The sequence below is a fragment of the Rattus rattus genome, chromosome 14 (assembly GCF_011064425.1).
Source record: "Rattus rattus isolate New Zealand chromosome 14, Rrattus_CSIRO_v1, whole genome shotgun sequence".
NCBI classification, from domain to species: Eukaryota; Metazoa; Chordata; class Mammalia; order Rodentia; family Muridae; genus Rattus; species Rattus rattus.
Genome location: NC_046167.1, coordinates 68,328,408 through 68,345,390, shown reverse-complemented (window position 1 = coordinate 68,345,390; position 16,983 = coordinate 68,328,408). Strand labels below are relative to the sequence as shown.

The following is a 16,983-nucleotide window of genomic DNA, read 5'->3' as shown; positions in this document are numbered from 1 at the left end:
TGTCCCTAGCTATCTGATGCTATCTGGAGAGGCTGTGGAACTGCTGGAAGGTAGCACTGACTGAACGGAGGAAGCTCACTGCGGGGCTAGGGCTTGGCTATTACTCAACTCTGCTTCAAGTCAGAAATCTCTGCGTCTCAATCTCCTATAATATAACTAGCTTTACCTATGTTTCAATAAAGACAGCCTGGGCCCACGAGATGGGTCAGTGAGCGAGGGCACCAGCCACCAAACCTGACAACCTGAGTCTGACCATGATAGAAGAGCACAAACTGCCAACTTGTTCCCCAGCCTCCACACATATGCACATACATGTGTGTGCTCATGTGAGCAACACACACACACACACAGGCACGCACGCACACACACAGGCACACACACAGAACTGTAAAGAGAATTTTATAAATAAAAAGTGACCCAACAACAGAGACAAAGTATCTGAAGTGTTACTGGAACACACACCTGGCACACTAGGGCAAGGAGCCTAGGCCATCCAACTCCTGCATGTAAAAACAAAGGGAGTCAACACATACATGCATCTGGCTGGCTGTTCACTGTGGAATTATACTTTAAAGGTTGATAAAATTCAAAACCAAATGTACCTAAAGTCTGAATCCACTTCATGGAGTTCAGTTACCAGTGATTACTGAAACAATGGCAAAACAAACAAGATGAAAGATCTCATTTCCATAAATGTACTTTCAACAGGAGTCTGACATAAGAACATAGACCTTGCTAGCACAGTGGTGCGGGACTTTAATCCCAGCACTTGAGAAGCAGAAACAGGTAGATCTCTTGAGAGTCTGAAGCCAATCTGGTGGATACAGCAACAGGCCAGCCAGAGCTAACAGTGAGACTAGATCTATCCTAAAAACAGCACAGAATCAGGCATGGTGGTGCACACCTATAATCTTAGCACTAGGGAGGCAGGACAGAATGGTTTCTAGTTCAAAGTCATTCAATGAAAGACCCTCATCTCAAGAAGAACAGACTGGACAAATAATAGTATCAAAACATGGACCGCAGGTTTATAGTACATGATGTACACCAACACACACCATAGCAGATGCATAGACAGCTCAAGGTATCAGCAGAATGAATCTCAGGATAAACTCTATGTAGAACCAGATGGGGGCATGGAGTTTGAAGACTGAGCTCCTGACTATTCCATCTGGTAGCGACCTGGATCCAAGAGACAAAGGCCTAAGGCCTGTGGGAACGTCCAAGGCAGCACTGGGCACAAGTGGGCACAACTGTACACTGGGAGGCGGGACTCTCTACACACATCAGGGGCAGACTCTGAGGCTTCTTTATTGGGTTTGCTATGTTGGAATTCGCCCAACCTCCTGTTACATCAATGCCACCAGCCTTGGACTGCTTATATATAAAAACAACTCAGGCTATAAGCACAGGCTTGTTCCAGCTCTGACAGCCCAGAAGTGAATAACAATGGCTGATGAGGTAAGCAAGGATGATCCCAAAGAAGGAAGGCCATGACCTTCAGGGTCACTGTACTTCAGTTTGCCCTGACAGAAGCTTGCTAGCTTCTCACAGGAATATTATTTTCTTCTGGAACTAAGAAAACAACTCTGAGAACATGTGTCTCCAAACAAGATTCCCCAAGAGGGTCTGACAGAAAGAGAAAAAAAGTCTGAGACTTATGAGCCAGAAGCCACAGAGCCTGACCAACTCCGGCTCGTTTCACGGAATCATCTGGGGAATAGGAAACATCCATTCCCGGGGCAGGCACACCTGCTCTGTGGTGTGATGTGGCTTGGATCCTGGGAAACTTGGACTTGGCAGTGGGAAGGCCTATTTCAGATGAAGCAAAACAAGTCCCAAGTCTCACCCTACTTTCCACAGAAAATTAATTCCCTCTTGACACCTAGCCCTGCTTCCCTAGACACAGGCTAAGAGGTCGCAAAGCAGGAAGTAAAGGCACCTCCTCACTGGCAGCCTGTCCATGCATGTGTGAAGGGGGAAGATGGACTCATGCAAACAGCACCGAGAAGACGGTGCCTGGTCCACAGGGCGGCTGTTCCCTCCCTCCCAGCTTGCAGCACCAGGGGGCTGAGAGGAACCACACTGAGTGGTCTCTGGGCACTGCAGCAGGGCAGTAGGTGAGGCTGTGGACCTTCATGAGAATGAGCTCTAGTTACTGTGTGTATCATCATGGGTTTCAATGTTAAAACTGAGAACTAGGGCTGGAGAGATGGCCGAGCACCATGCACCCACATGACGCAGCTCACGCCTGCCTCTAACTGCAGCTCTAGAGGGTCCAGCACCCTCCTCTGGTCTCCAGGGGCACCTACGGTCACATGCACATAGCCAAACACAACATATGTGTGTGCGCACGCACACACATGCGCATGCACACACACACACACACGTGCACGCACACACACACAAGCACTGCACAATTTTTCTTTCCTTTTTTCTTTCTTTTTTTTTTTTTTTTTTTTTTTTTTTTTTTTTGAGATAGGTTTTTTCTGTTTATTTGCTCTGTAAACCAGGCTATCCTCGAACTCATAAAGACCTGCCTGCCTCTGACTCCTGAGTGCTGGGATTAAAGGCACGTGCAACCACTGCCCAGCAAGATACACATAACTTTAAAATAAAATATTTTTAAGTTTTTTATTTATTTGATGTGTATGTGTATTTATTTGCATGTCTATCTGTGTATCACACATGTACCAATGACCTCAGAGGCCAGAAAAGGGCACCAGATCCCCTGGGACTGAAGTTATAAACTGTTGGGAGCTTCCATGTAGGTGAAATGAAACTGGAAATGCAGCCACAGCTCCTAACTACTATCTCTTCAGTAGCAATAAAATAAATCTTCATAAACAATGAAAACTATAGCAACCCACTATAGAACAGACATCCTTTGGGGTCAAAAACTGCCCTAAAAATACAGTCTTGGTTTAAAACAGAATTCAGGTGCTGGAGAGATGACTTAGAGGTTAAGAGCACTGACTGCTCTTCCAGGGGTCCTCAGTTCAGTTCCCAGCAACCACATGGTGGCTCATAACCATGCCCCTTCTGGGCTGCAGGCCTACATGTAGGAAGAATACTGTATACATAATAAATCTTTAAAAGAAATTAAAACAAAAACAAGAAAGCAGAACTCAGTTCTCCCTCACAGTGATTCACGCTAATCCCAAGAATGAGCAGCAGTCTCCTAGCAGATTCTAAGGAAGGCCCACCAAGCTCCCATACGAAGAAAGAGCTTTCTGGAGGGCTGCAAAGAGCCCTGTGTCTCCCTCCTGTATTTCAATCAGGCCACATAGAGTTCCAAAAGGGACTTGATATAACTTCTCTCAATAGCAACGACCACCATCTTGGGCCAAGATGGAGAGTCAGGCAGTTCTGAAGGAAGTACTTAGCCTCAGACGCTCCTCCAGGGAAGTGGACTACACACTAGTACTCCCTTGCAAAGCCCCTGTCCTCTATCATCCGCTCAGGAACCTGTAGGTGAGGAGCTTCTGACTCGGTCAGGACAGAGGACTGGTCAGTCCTACAGTCAGCAGGGAGAGCTAGACCTGCTTATGCAGCGAGAGGAAGTCCAGCAGCAATCCCAGAACAACAGAACGTCCTCTAGACCAACACTACCCTCAACCACTGCAGGAAGCGAGGCAGGAGCACCCAAGCACATATGGTGAGGCAGGGCAGCTGACCTTTCGAGACAGGGCAATCCTCCTAGTGCACTACAATGGCCAGAAGTCTGTGCATCCTCTCAGCAGGTGCAGAAAGGGAAGGGGTGCCTGTTGTAACAGGCAGAAGACACTCAGGAAGGATACAGGTAACAAATCCGTGATAGACACGAGGACACAGCTTTGCGACAGATGGAGATGGCAAGTCCGAGATACATGAGATACAAAGTAGGACTGGGTAGGCTGGCCTTGGAAGAGAGGCATCCCTCATTCCTACCCCCACCACTGACTGAGGAGTAGCTCCCAGGCTAGCCCTGTCCCAGGTCTCCCTCATTTCTACCAGGCACGTCCCAGGCTCCTGCATACTCCAGAGAGGAGCACAAAGGTATGCTGGGTAGCCCCTGGTATCCGTGGACCAATCATATCAGTGGATAATGTGCGCAAGTTTCAGATGTAGGAAATGAGTTTCCACTTAGATCCCTAGGATTAGAAGCATCGTGCTAATGAGGATTTAATCACCTTGGGTGTGGTCTGAGCTTAGGAGTATTTAAAAGTCCCACATGATCTCGTATGTAGGCAGATCTGGGCAAACAGACCTGCCAACTCCCTTAAAGGGTCCAGAGACATCAGAAGAGACCCTACCCCACACCAACTCCAGCCAGCTGCTTACATCCATTCTTGCTGAGTGAGAGGATTCTAAGCAGGACTTCTGATGGATTTCCATTATTTAAAGGACACTTCCTGAGGAGGCACAGGCAATGCAGGCTCCCAGAAACAGCAAGAGAGGAAAGGGGCTTTATCAGGTATCTTACACAAAAGGACCTTTACCTCTGCATCTTATAGGTAGGCAAACCAGAGCTCAGAAAAGCCAGGCAGTTCACCTCAGGGCATCACCAGGATGGTTTTTTTTTTTTTTTTAAACTATCAAAACCCATCTCTGTCTTTGCAGCAAAGTCCTTGAGAGAACGAATGAGGGTTTCCAGGAAGTCAGGAGCAGTGTGGGCACAATGACCACCTCTCTGCCCAGCCCCACAGCCTGGCAGGCCTCAGTCATCACACGGCAGGTGTTCAGGAGGCCCTCAAACCCAGGCCTCTCCAAAGACACATCATCAGCAAGAAGCTGAGGCAGCTACCACACAGCTTCCTTTCCCTACGGAGCCCTATGCTTACAACTGTAATGATCATTAAGACCAGGGCCCTGGAGGCACCTCAAAAGAGCATAAGGCTACGGTGGTTGTCCCTGGTCATTGTCCTTGTCGGTCCCCCTCCCCTCCCTGTGAGGCCTGTGTCAATCCACATGGGCCATTCCATTGCCAACTGAGAACCCCAGCTGCTCTGGGCAGCGTCCAAATGTTAAGCTGCTTTTAGAAAACTGGGGATTCATCCCTGGGCAGAAGGGATTTAGCCAGAATTGGGCACCATTTAGAGAAGATTACACCCTAATTGCCCTGGTGTCAGCAGGCAAGCTCCTGCCAGCTGAGCCCTGGGACTGGGAGAGGTCCCTGGAGACCCCGGCTTCCCTATCCAAGGACACAGAGCCCAGCACTGGGGCCTGGGGACCAGTCATCATCTTCCACAGCAGCTGGCTCAACACAAGACTTCCATTTAGCAGCCTGTGGTCAGGACAGGAGGAAGGGCCTAGAGGCCCCATGGGCAGCATCCAGCTCACATCTGTTCTGGGCCAGAGGAAGACAAGTCAGCAAGCAGGCTGGCTCAGACCACAGGTGCGTGTGGCAGGAGCCCACTTTTCTTACTGTCTCTAGCCCTCACCACATTCTTTCACCTCAGTAAGCAAGAGAAATCAGTGAAGCTCATGGTCAGAAAATGACAGAAGAATCTCAAGTACAGGCCATTCCACCCAGACCTTAGAGGGTTTCTCACCACAGGACCAATAACAAAAGAGCCCAAGAGAGAATGAGAGACCATTACAGGCTCCATTTTCTAGTTCTGAAGGTTCTGAAAGATGGCTGAGCCTGTGGACAGCACCGCGGCACTGCAGCCCTGTCTCAGGATGCAGTGGTGACACATAGCCTGGGTGCACACCCAGCCCGGTCCTCTACGGGCAGGTCCCCACCACAAGGGGCTTGCATACCTTGAAGTGATATCATTAGGCTCAGACTAAGGGATTCCGGGCCTATGTTTCCTAAAAGTTGGAGGAACCACAGATGTCTGATCTCCAGTCCTTGTACTGTCTCGTGCTTTGGCCTTGTCAAGTCACCCTGGGAGCCTTCCATTCCTTCTCATGCTGTCCCATGACCCTCACACACTATCATCCTGGATATTCTCTTTTAGACACTACCGTGGGCTGCTCTACTACCCGACATGGTCTGCTTCAGCTTGACTAGTCTGTCCTCGCAATACGGCTTCTGGGAGGTAGGGTGTAACAGGAGACAAACATGACAGGAAGGGAGGCCTCGTGAATGTGAGTGCCTTCTTGTGCAGCCACATACCTCTTTCCTCTCTGCTTTCACGGGGGTTGAGCAGAAGCCCTCAGCAGGCCAACAACAAGTACAGATGTTATGCTCTTAGCCTTTCCAGCCTCCAGAACTCAGATGAGCCCTTTCCTCCTGATGTGTTCTAGTAATAGGAATGGACTCAGATGCAGTAATGCAAACACAGCCATGGAAACTGCAGATGCTATCTGGAGAAAGCAATCCTTACACTCCTCACCAAGACCTTATAGTATGGGACTGTATGTGGAGTCCTTAAAGGAACAGTGCAGCAACCTCAAGTCACCAATGATGACTTCTTGGAGGGGTTGGGGAGAGGCAGTCCCCTGAGCCTCACTCATCCTTGGGATTTCTGGGAGTAGGATGGTCTTTCAGACTTCAGCTCTTACAGGAAAGAAAGGGAGAAAGGCAACCCATGGTGAAAACTGAGGCACCGCCCCAGGATGAGGAGACAGAGGGACTAAGTCATAACATAAAAATAAATAAAGAGGGGCTGGGATGACAACCCAGCAGGTAGCAGCCCTTTGTCATCAAATCTGACGACCGAGTTGCATCCTTAGAAGCCATATTGTGGAAAGAAGACTGACTCCCATAAGGTGTGCTCTGGCCTCCAAGCACAGGGCATGGGGAGGGTGTACAAAATTATACAGTAAAACGCATAAAGAGGAGTTGGGTGCTTACCATGTGAGCTTAAAGTTCAAATCCACAAGTACTCACATAAAAAGCCAGGCATGACAATACACTCCTGTAACGCCACTCATGGCAAAGGTAGACAAAGGTAGAAGGGCCACTGGGGCCTGCTGGCCACCAGCTACGCTGCAGGTTCAATGAGACCCTGTCTTAAAGGAGTAAGGTGAAATCAGGACACCCAAAGTCCCCCGCAGACCTCCGTACAAGTGCAGGGTTGCATATATATATATATATATATATATATATATATATATATATATGCCTCCTCTCTCCCTTTTCTATCACACACATATAGGGACACATATATAAATTAATTTAAGAAGACAGAAGCCCAATAAGGTGGCTGGCTAATACACTGTTAAAACAGCATTGTACTAGCAAAAGAAAAATCACATAGCTCAATGGAACAAAACGGGGCACATAAAGAGAGCCACACAAATAATACTGAATGGTGTCTGACAGAGGAGCAAAGGCCACCAGCCACAGCAAACCAACCGCACACCCACACAGAATAGTCAGTCTCAAACTCCTCACAAAAGTTAATTCAAAATAGACCAGAGTCTCACATCAGAAGTGCAGAACCATCCAGGTAGCTAAAATAAAAGAAGTAACTACGTGACCCAGGGTTTGGTTTCGCAACACTAAAAACACGACCCACAGAAGCAAGAGTGGCATGAAGTAAAACACCTGTCTGTCAAAGCCCCCCCCCCCAAGGTGCTGAAAAGACCAGTATGGCCTGGGACTTAGCCCCAAGCAGCTAAGTGCTGGCTGTGGCTACACGCAGACTAAAACCAGCACTTACAACGGAATAATAAGAAAGCAAGCAACTGGATCGAAGATGTCCCCAAGATAGGAAAGATATCAAATCACACTAATGGCACAGGGGCAAAAGAAAAACGGCCTGGATTCCAACCTGAGCATGGCAAAATAATAATGACAGACTGACGGGTGAAAAGATGCCAGGGCCATGTGTCCTCGGGATCTGCAAACTGAACAGCAGCCACAGCATCCCACTGTCCAGCAACAGCAGGGACGGCCCGCACGAACGGGCCAGCGGGAGCCATCACTTGCTACTGATGGAAATGCCAAGTGGACCAGCCACTTGGAAGCAGTCTCGCTTCCTATGTGTATTTATCCAGCAGATTAGAAAACTTATGTCTGCAGTGGAAAAGCGAAGTGACCCGAACACCCATCAGTGGATGAGGAGTTGGCGAGAAGAGGTGAAGACGCTCTAGTCACACGGCTTTCTGATAAAAATAACATTAGAGAGATGGTAAAAAGACCAGTGATTGGCAGAGGCTTGTGTGGTGAGGGTAAGTAGGTGAAAATTCTTCAAGGTAGAAGGATACTATACACTTGTCAAAGGCAGACAACACCCAAAAAGCAGTCAAAAATCTTAATATACTTAAATGTTTTTAAAATCTAGATCGAGGGTCTAGGATGGAATGCATAATGTGGTCAAAAATTTAAATTACAAATGAAGGGTGCAGAAGTATTACAATGGGATCAGTAACTGGAGAAAGTGAAATATGCAAAATTAAAGGGAAAAGGCTGGTGAAGTAGCCGACTGGGGCGCGCATGTGAACCAGGACCAGTGAGTGACAGTGTGACAGATGGTGGGTGCCTAGTGTCTCACTGCTGGGGTAGGAGGTTCCAGATGAGCAGGTGGTGAGAAGGAAGCATGTGGTGATGGCGAAGTAACTGAATTCCTAGTTGCAGATACGTGTGTCCATGACTTAGCAGACACACAACTCACCCTGTGGCTGAAAGGGTCTAGCATTAGCCACACTTTGGTACAATGAGCAACTAGATCTTGGTTTCTAATACCTCGCTCATCTGAAGCAACTAAGGCTTCTTGGGAGAAACAGCTGGCTCCAGAACTAAACACAGAACGTCTCTAGTATCAGAAAGCTTAAAAAGGTACTTAGCAAGGGGCTTGGGAGATGGCTCAATCAATAAAGTTATTGCTGCTCAAGTGAGCTCAGAACAAAGGCACCTGTGTACAAGGCGTCTATAACCCCAGCACCACCGAGGCAGGACAAGAGAATGGTAGGGATGGGCCTTGCTGGCCAGCCAGTCTAGCCAAATCAGTGAACTGAGCCAAATCAGTGAACTGACGGTTCAGTGAAAAACCCTGTCTGGGAAAACACGGTGGGGAGCAACTGAAAAAGACACCCAACCTCACGTCTAGCCTCCATACATATGTGCACCTGCATACTACCCACCCCCTGACACACACAGGATGCTTAATAACAAACAAGCAAACAACAACAACAAAAAAATCACAATAGAGCTGTCGGGATCGTAAGAGTCAAAGCTAGAAATTTAGTATTATTACAACCCAGTGAATGAAGTGAAATTCCAATGTGTCGGCACTGATGAAACAACAAAGGAGTGAGAGCAAAGGACAAAAAGTGTGAAGCTCACCCAGGCACTTTGCTGAGTTCCTTCCCAAGAGCAGCGAGTGAAACAGGGAGAGGGAGAGCGCTAATGTGGAGAAATCTGTGGAGTTCGATGCGAGCCACTGTCTCCAAACCTTCACATTTTTGTTCCCGTTACCTGGCTTTGACAAGTGCACAGTATCATTTTCATCCCCTCAGTGCCATACAGAACTGTTTTACTCCCTTGAAAACCAATCCATACACTACACACCCTGCCCTTCACCATGAGTCTCAGTCAACCAAAGCCTGGTGAAGCACAGATCCCTAATATGTAAGAAGACAGGATTATGACTGTCCTCTTCTGACCCTGTCATTCCCAGACCCACTCAAAAAATACCAAATAACAAATGTCCCCATTAGTGAGTGTCTATCAAACACCCGACCTATCTTCCTTTAAACTGTCAAAGTGGCCAAAAATAAGGAATGTCTGAGAAATCATCACAGGTCAAGTGCCTGAGAAGACACGGTGACCGGATGAAAGGTGGAGTCACAGATGAGACCCTGGGTTAGAAGCAGCACACCAGGTAAAAGCAAAGACAAACTAGACAAAGTACAGGCTTTATGACACTCTCTGGTCCTGAGCGGTTCATGGGCTGTAACAAACATATCACACTAAGGAACTGCTTGAATGAGATGGGCAAGGGTGAGGGTTGGGGATTTAGCTCAGTGGTAGAGCGCTTGCCTAGGAAGCGCAAGGCCCTGGGTTCGATCCCCAACTCAAAAAAAAAAAAAAAAAAAAAAAAAAAAAAAAAAAAAAAAAGAGATGGGCAAGGGTGCGCGTCCACACCAAACCTCTGCACTGTCTGAGATTCTGTAAATCTAGAATGGTCCTAAAGTGATCTGCTTTTAAATTAATCATAAAAAGGCAGCACAGTTTGACAGAGTCAATGGTTAAAAACAGAAACTCTGACACGATTCTTGGCTTTAACAGGGTGCTGAGGGGCTGGCGTGGATGTGGTGTCATAGGCTGGCAGTCCTGGGGCTTCTGAGAGGGAGCAAGGGGCAGGTTTTTCACTTGGTATAGGAAAATGTCCAATCCAACATACAAATGTGTTCTCTAGTGGCTGGGGCCAGCTGTGCCCAGGGATCTGCGTTCACTTGTGTTATTTCAGACAGGGTCTTCTGTCCTTTAGTTTGACCTTGACCATGAGACTGAAGATAATCTTGACCTTCTGATCCTCCTGCCTCCACTTCACAAGGCTCAGGATTACAGGTGTGCATCATCTCCCCGTTTACTCAGCACTGAGGATCGAATCCGAGGACACGGGCGAGCTTGTGAAGCACTCTGCCAACTTAGATACAGTTCCAATCCCGTTGGTGGTTTTTTTATGAATGAAACGACACACAGGCAAATGCAAAATTCGCATTATTTTCATAGCTTTCCTCACATATCAATCACTTTCAGACAAATAACTCTAGAAATCTCACTTGAGCCAAGCTGGGGAAATTGAAGTGCTGCTCAGACAAGCAGATAACATTAAGGAATTGTTAGGTTTCAGGCTTGAAAACTCAATAGCTCTTGCTTTGTAGGAAAATACTCCTTATTTTCTCAACAAAGCTACTGCTACAGAAGTAACAAACCAAGATGAACTGAGGCACAGAAGCAAGACCGGCCACAGTTAGAAACTGTCGATGTAGGCAAGAACATGGCTGGGTCCACTGAACCCTTCTCTCTACTTCTGCTTTGCTTAAAACTACAACTTGTTCAGCCTGATGTGGCTGCAGATGCCTCTGATTCCCAAAACTAAAACCCAAACCAAACCAAATGGAAATACAAAAACTCTACAACTTGTCTGCTTTTTGAAAACTGTGGCAAACGCACCATGGTCTCCCTGTCCTGTGTGGTATCTCTATCTGACACATACTCACGAGAAAAGGAACCAACAAGGAGAAATGCCCAGCGTTCCCACTTCTCCTCCCTGCACAGGTTCTACAACAGACATGGGTTGCTCTATGCTCTGAAGCTCCTAAAATGTACACATTTAAACAGTGATGTCTAAATACTGAAGAGGCTCTCCACTCCTGCCCTCTTCAACGCCATCCTCCTCCTGTGCCTGGTGACCACTGGCTTTACGAAAGTTGAGGGTGACTGGCTTCAGCCCTGGTCCTGGCCCTGAGGCTCTACCTAACTCTGTCCACCTCCAGGCTTGGTCTGGAGAGGACCACTCTTTTCGACTTCACTTTGAATACTGAACCAGAGGGGCCCGGGCCCAACCCTCGCCTAACTGAGCTTGCATTGTCATGAGTCACACACTGTCATCACAACACGGCAGGTAATCATGTGCAGAACAACGTGTCATCTGGTCCACATATGAAAAAGAAGGCCTGGCTAGACGGGGTGCCACCTCAGCTGGCAAGAACAAATCTGCTCGCCACTCTCGCAAATAAAGAGCTGGGTCCCTGAGTAGACTCAGCCGGAATCCCACACGAACCTGGGCCAGGGCCGTTGCTGATGGTGGCTGCTCAGAACGAAGGGAAGGACAATGACCATCCGAGTGGTCTTAGTACGCCAGACTGTTGTGACAGGCACCATTATTAAGCCACCAAGCCTTAAACAAAAGAGTAGTTCATTTAAGGCCACACAATTCCTGAGAGCTCAGACAGGGTCCCAAAACACAACTCTGACAACACAGAAATGGGCACCACATACAATTAACCTCCTCTCTTGCTCAGGCAATGCCTGGCTTCTCTGAGGCCTGCTGGCTCCCCTGAGAGTGATAAGCTCCCAGCGCTGGGCTTGGGCCTCCCCCTGGCTCCAGCTGCTAAGCCTCAGAGTATGCTTGGCATTTCTGAAGACAGGCTCGCTCCATCATAGCTGTGCCAGCCCTTGCCCGGTGGAAGGCGGCCAAGGCCACACCTCCACATGCTGGCAGGGATGGCCTGGAGCAGCTATTCACATGGCTGGGGCAGATTCTCTGCCAGGTATAAGTATCTGATTCCCATGCCCCTCAGAACAACACCAGAGTCTGATACAGCAGCTAGACACATTATTAAAAGTAGAAGGGGACTATCAAATTCCTTTGTGACCCCCTGTCCTCCATTTTATAGTTCGAAAGGCAGGCCAGAAGAAGGGAGGTCACCCATCAGAAGGGGGACAAGGCCACTGGCCAGATGCCTACAGCTGCCTCACAACTGCTTCAAGGATCTGCAAGACCCTCGAGTGGACCACCTTCCTACAAACAGTCCATTACTGACACCCCACATGACCCCACAAAACACTGTGACTCCCATGCCTCCGCCCCCCACCCCCCAGATCTGTCTGCTCAGAAATGAGGATCCGCAGTCTGAGGATGTCAGAGGATCAGGGGAAATTAGACTAGGACTTTCCCCTGTCTGGAAGCAAATACTCCAGGAAGCCGGGCCTCAGGTTGGTAGGGCACCAATCTGTGTACCTTGAAGTGCACCCACTGTTAACCCCTTCATCACTCCTGCCTCCTCAAGAGGCGCAAGGGTTGAAGACAGCAGCTCAGGCAAGCCCAGAGTCAAAGGGCCTGCCAGAAATGGTCTAAGCTTGAGAGGTGAGCGGGACTTCCAGGAAGAAGGGAGACGCAAAGTGGCCCCACGAACTGGCAAGGCATGACACACAGGGCAGCCCTCAGAGGTGGCAACAGGAGATACTCAAGCACAGACAGACAGGTATAGGAGGTGCTGCAAGCACTACAGTGAGGAGCTCCAGGCCTGAATGAGGTGGAGCTCGGCTGACAAAGCATTTACTAGGTGCCAGGGTCTGGGCCCAGCCTGACGCTGGATTCCACCCACAAGGGTGATGCATACAGCTCAGCACCACCAGAAGTGACAGGGGACAGCAATGAGGGTGTGTCCAAGCCTGTTCCTGGACCAAGCCCAGGTGGAGGGAAACTGCTTCTGGGAATCTCTCACAACAGAGACGGGGAACCTGAGCTCAGCCCATTCTCCTACCGCAACTGCCCTCCTCTGCCCGCCCCGCACACCTATATACCCAAAGCTGCAGCGAAGGCCACAGCAAGCTGTGTCTTGACCACTCGGGACCAGGAACAGGCTGGCAAGAGTCCATCTAGTCCTCTTCCCCACCATGATGGATAAGCAGAAAGACTTGGGACAGATGTGGCCCTTACTGAGTTAGACACACAATATCAGCAAAACAGGCTATGGGGCCTCCTCTCCACTTCTAGCCTCAGTCAACACCCGGGCCATGGTTGTAAGCAAGACATAGCCATTCTCCCAGAAATAAAGACAGCTCGGTTGACAGCGGGGTCAACGCTCAGTTGGCTCACCAGCACAAGCTCTCCTGGGATCTGGTTGTAAACCCTTTCACCCAAGTCAGACGGCTTCCTCACCTCAAAGGCTTGCATGACTAAACTCGGGCAAGCACACAAGCAACTCGACGACAGCATAACTTAACTTGTTAGTAACTAAATCTACCACATTTAAAGGAGCAAACAACTTAAGACAGTTCACCTCTCTGTGGGGAGAAAACTTCCTACATGCGCTGTCTCCTTAAACCTTCATTTTTTTTTTTTTTTAAAGTAGAAGTTAGTATTTCAAATACAATACTGACCAAGATTAAAGAGTTTGACCAGAGCCTGCTTTGGCATGGGTGTGAGGAACAGACACAATGCTGACCAGAGGCAGATTGGCACAAACTTTTGGCAACACTCTCTGAAGCTGATGCATTCCTCTGGACTCCACCAGAAACTTCTAGAAGAAACCTTATCCCACCTCACAAAGGGGAGAGGAGCAGCCTGTCCAAGCCTATACAGCCAGTGTGGGATTGGCATTAGACTAAGCAGATACCTAAAGGGCACCTAGAGAATAGATCGCACCCTCTTCCTCATCTTCTCAGAGGTTTCCCTCCAGATACAGACAAGGCCACATGTATGCCACCATTGTTCTTCACTGAGCCATAAAATGATTCTGCCCATAAAACAATTGCAGGAGGCTGACCAACAGAAGTCACCCAAGTGAGGACCGACTAGATCACCAACAGCCAATTTTCACAGCACATGCCCTTGAAAGAAACCTGCTAATTCAGAGGAGGAGAGTGGGCTTCCCAGGAGAGGTTCACAGGCATTCCACAGGAAGTGGGAAGGCAACCTATATGTATGTGCAGTGGGAGTGGCACTGTAATTAAAGGGTGCAGCTACCTGCCTGGAGCACCAAGGAGGGGGGAAGGGGAGCCCCAGACAGAAGACTAGATTTGGGAAGAGGATACACCCACTCCATATTTTCACAGTCCTGACCTTCATCTATCACCTTGACTGTCCCCTCCCCCTCCAGGGGGGCTGCCCCTCCCCCTCCTTTTGTCAACCCACTGTGGATGGAGCCAGGCTTGGGAAAGTAACTGATGTCCTCTGACAGACAAGAGACTTGAGATTCTGTGGGAAGACTCAATTCCTACCTTCCCACAGAAGCAGCCACTTCTGGGACTCACCCAGCCCTGTTCTATCCAGACTTTAGGGATTCATTCCCCCACAGAAAAGAAGAGAGGCTCTAAAGAGTTCAGGCACCCACCCAAAGCTGGCTGGGAGCAGAAGTATCCAAAGATGAGCCTGTGATTTTAACACCCTAGAGCAGAACTGAGTCTGACAGGGAAGGGAAACCGTTCAGATAATCCAACAAGCTACCTGTGTGGCCCCACATCAGGCCTTTCTAAACGCAGAGCACTCAGAGCAATACTTGTGGGTTGGCAAAGCTGTATTCCTACTTTGCAGAGCTGGAAGCTAAGGTTTGAGGAGAGCTTGCCCATGGCTCACCCATAGCTCACCCATCATAAGCAATAAGGAGGGGTTGGTCCAAACTCAAGTGTGTCCCTCTTCCAGAAAGCATTTCCCCGACAGTCTCCAGAACACGGCTGGGGAGTCAAGACGGATGGGAGAATCACTAACACTTAAATCATCCCAGAAAGCTTACCCAGGTCCCTCCTACTGCACCCCCCCCCAAGCTCTTAGCCAGCCTGGGGGGGGTTCAACCTCTCTCCCTACAGTGGGATGACACAAAACACCAGGTTCCGACAGAAGGAACGCAGACTCCAGGGCGACAGGCAGGGCCTAGGAGACCGAGCAAGACAGGAAGCGGTCGATGGAAGCCATGCTTCCCAGTAGTGGGTGCACCATTAATGAGATGGGGGAAAGCAGCTGATTGAGCCAGAGCTAAGTCACACTGATGCGATGGATACTGGGAAAGCCGGCCTGTCAAGGGTCATGGGCAATCAGGAGCTGCGACTCACTGTATCCATCCCTTCCCAGCCTCAGGCAGTCATGAAACCAGATGAACAGCACAGAAAGCAGCTGCTCCAAAAAGGGGGGCAGTGATTTGCTTGAAGATGACAGACTGTGGTCAACCAGCCCCAGGCTCAGCCTTACCAAGGGGGTCACTTTCACGGACAGCCTCAGCTGTAAGGGCATCGTCTGCTCCCCCACCGCCTACACAGACACACCCAAGGCAGCAATAACCATAGCAGGACATCAGTCCTCAACGAAAGGACTATTAAGGCCTGCGGAGAAAACTAGCGGGTACGTGGAGCTGCAGGGAGCCTAGACCCCAGCAGCAGGGCACGGGGCCGAGCATGGTCACTCTCCGTCACTGCCTTGGACCACAACTCTAGGTCTCCTGCCCCACCCCTGGTACCTCCCACCACTGGGCAGGGTGACCTCAGCGCCCCAGGCAGGGGTCGCAGCCGGCAACTACCTCTTTGAGCTGCTCCATCTCGCTGCGGATGGCCTCATAGTCCACCTCGAGCTCCTCGAACTGCAGCTTGAGCTGGTGCTTCTCCTCAAGCACCGCCAGTCCATACTCGGCCGCCTGGATCTTCTCACGCGTGGTTTCGGCCAGCTCGTGGGACAGTCGCTTCACCTCGGCGCGCAGCCACTCCGGCTGCGCCTCCATCACCAGACGCGCATACTCCTCCTCCTCCGACGGCGCGGACATGGTGGCCGCGCGCCGAGGCCGGCTCCCACCTTGGCTCCCACAAGCCGGGCCCTCTTAGCCGCCGCCGCCGCCGCCCAGCCCCGACGGCCGCCCGCGCCGCCGCACTGCTCCTCCCTGACGCGCGGGGAACACTGGGGGCTGCAGTCCCACTGAGCATGGACTACATAACCCGCAGTCCCTTGCGCCCAGCTGGTCTGAGGCTGTGATTGGTCTAAATCTCAAGGGGGCATGAGCCTAAAGAGACGCAAAGCTACGTCTCCCTTAGCATTGTGGGAGATGTAGTCCTACTGTGCGCTCACTGCTTGGCCTGTTGTGTGCCGCGCCTGCCTGGCTTCAATCGTTGATTGGCCGGCGCCGCTGACGTGACAGCAGTAAAGGTGCCACCGACCCCAGGCCAGGGACCCCGCAGCTACCCGGAGAACCTCCAGCCTTGTGCTCCCATCCTTTATAGAGTATGGCGATCTGAGCTGTGGAGACTACGAATAAGATTCTCGTCCTACAACGTCAGAGCTTAGTTGGTGAGACTGTGTGGCGCGCGCTCTATGCGGGATTTGAATGACTTGTGGCGGGCCGCGGGCACTGCCAAAAGGATACCAACAATCTGACGCTAGGGGCTCAGCGGAGCCCAAACCCGGATACTACTTCCTTCCTCTTGTCCCTTTGTCCGTTAGGATATTCTTTCATAGAAATGAAAGCACCTCCGTGAGCATAATGTCATGGGTGTGTTTAAATGTTGTCTGTCCCCGATTTTCGGCGGGACATGGCTGTACTCTTCACTGTATGTCTAAATAAAAGTTCCCTCCTCGCATGGTGATTTGGATAGAACAAGCTTGTTCCTCTTCT

The 16,983-nt window shown here is 49.8% G+C and overlaps 1 protein-coding gene across 1 annotated transcript in view; it reads right to left on the bottom strand.

Annotated features, from left to right (window-relative positions):
- The window catches only part of Bicd2 (BICD cargo adaptor 2), a 43,551-nt gene extending 27,363 nt beyond the window's left edge, over positions 1 to 16,188 (bottom strand). Inside the window, exon 1 of the mRNA XM_032884349.1 lies at positions 15,901 to 16,188. Coding sequence (XP_032740240.1) covers positions 15,901 to 16,140 — 240 coding nt within the window. The 5' untranslated portion in view covers positions 16,141 to 16,188. The remainder of the gene's footprint in view (positions 1 to 15,900) is intronic.
- Positions 16,189 to 16,983: the final 795 nt, after the last annotated feature.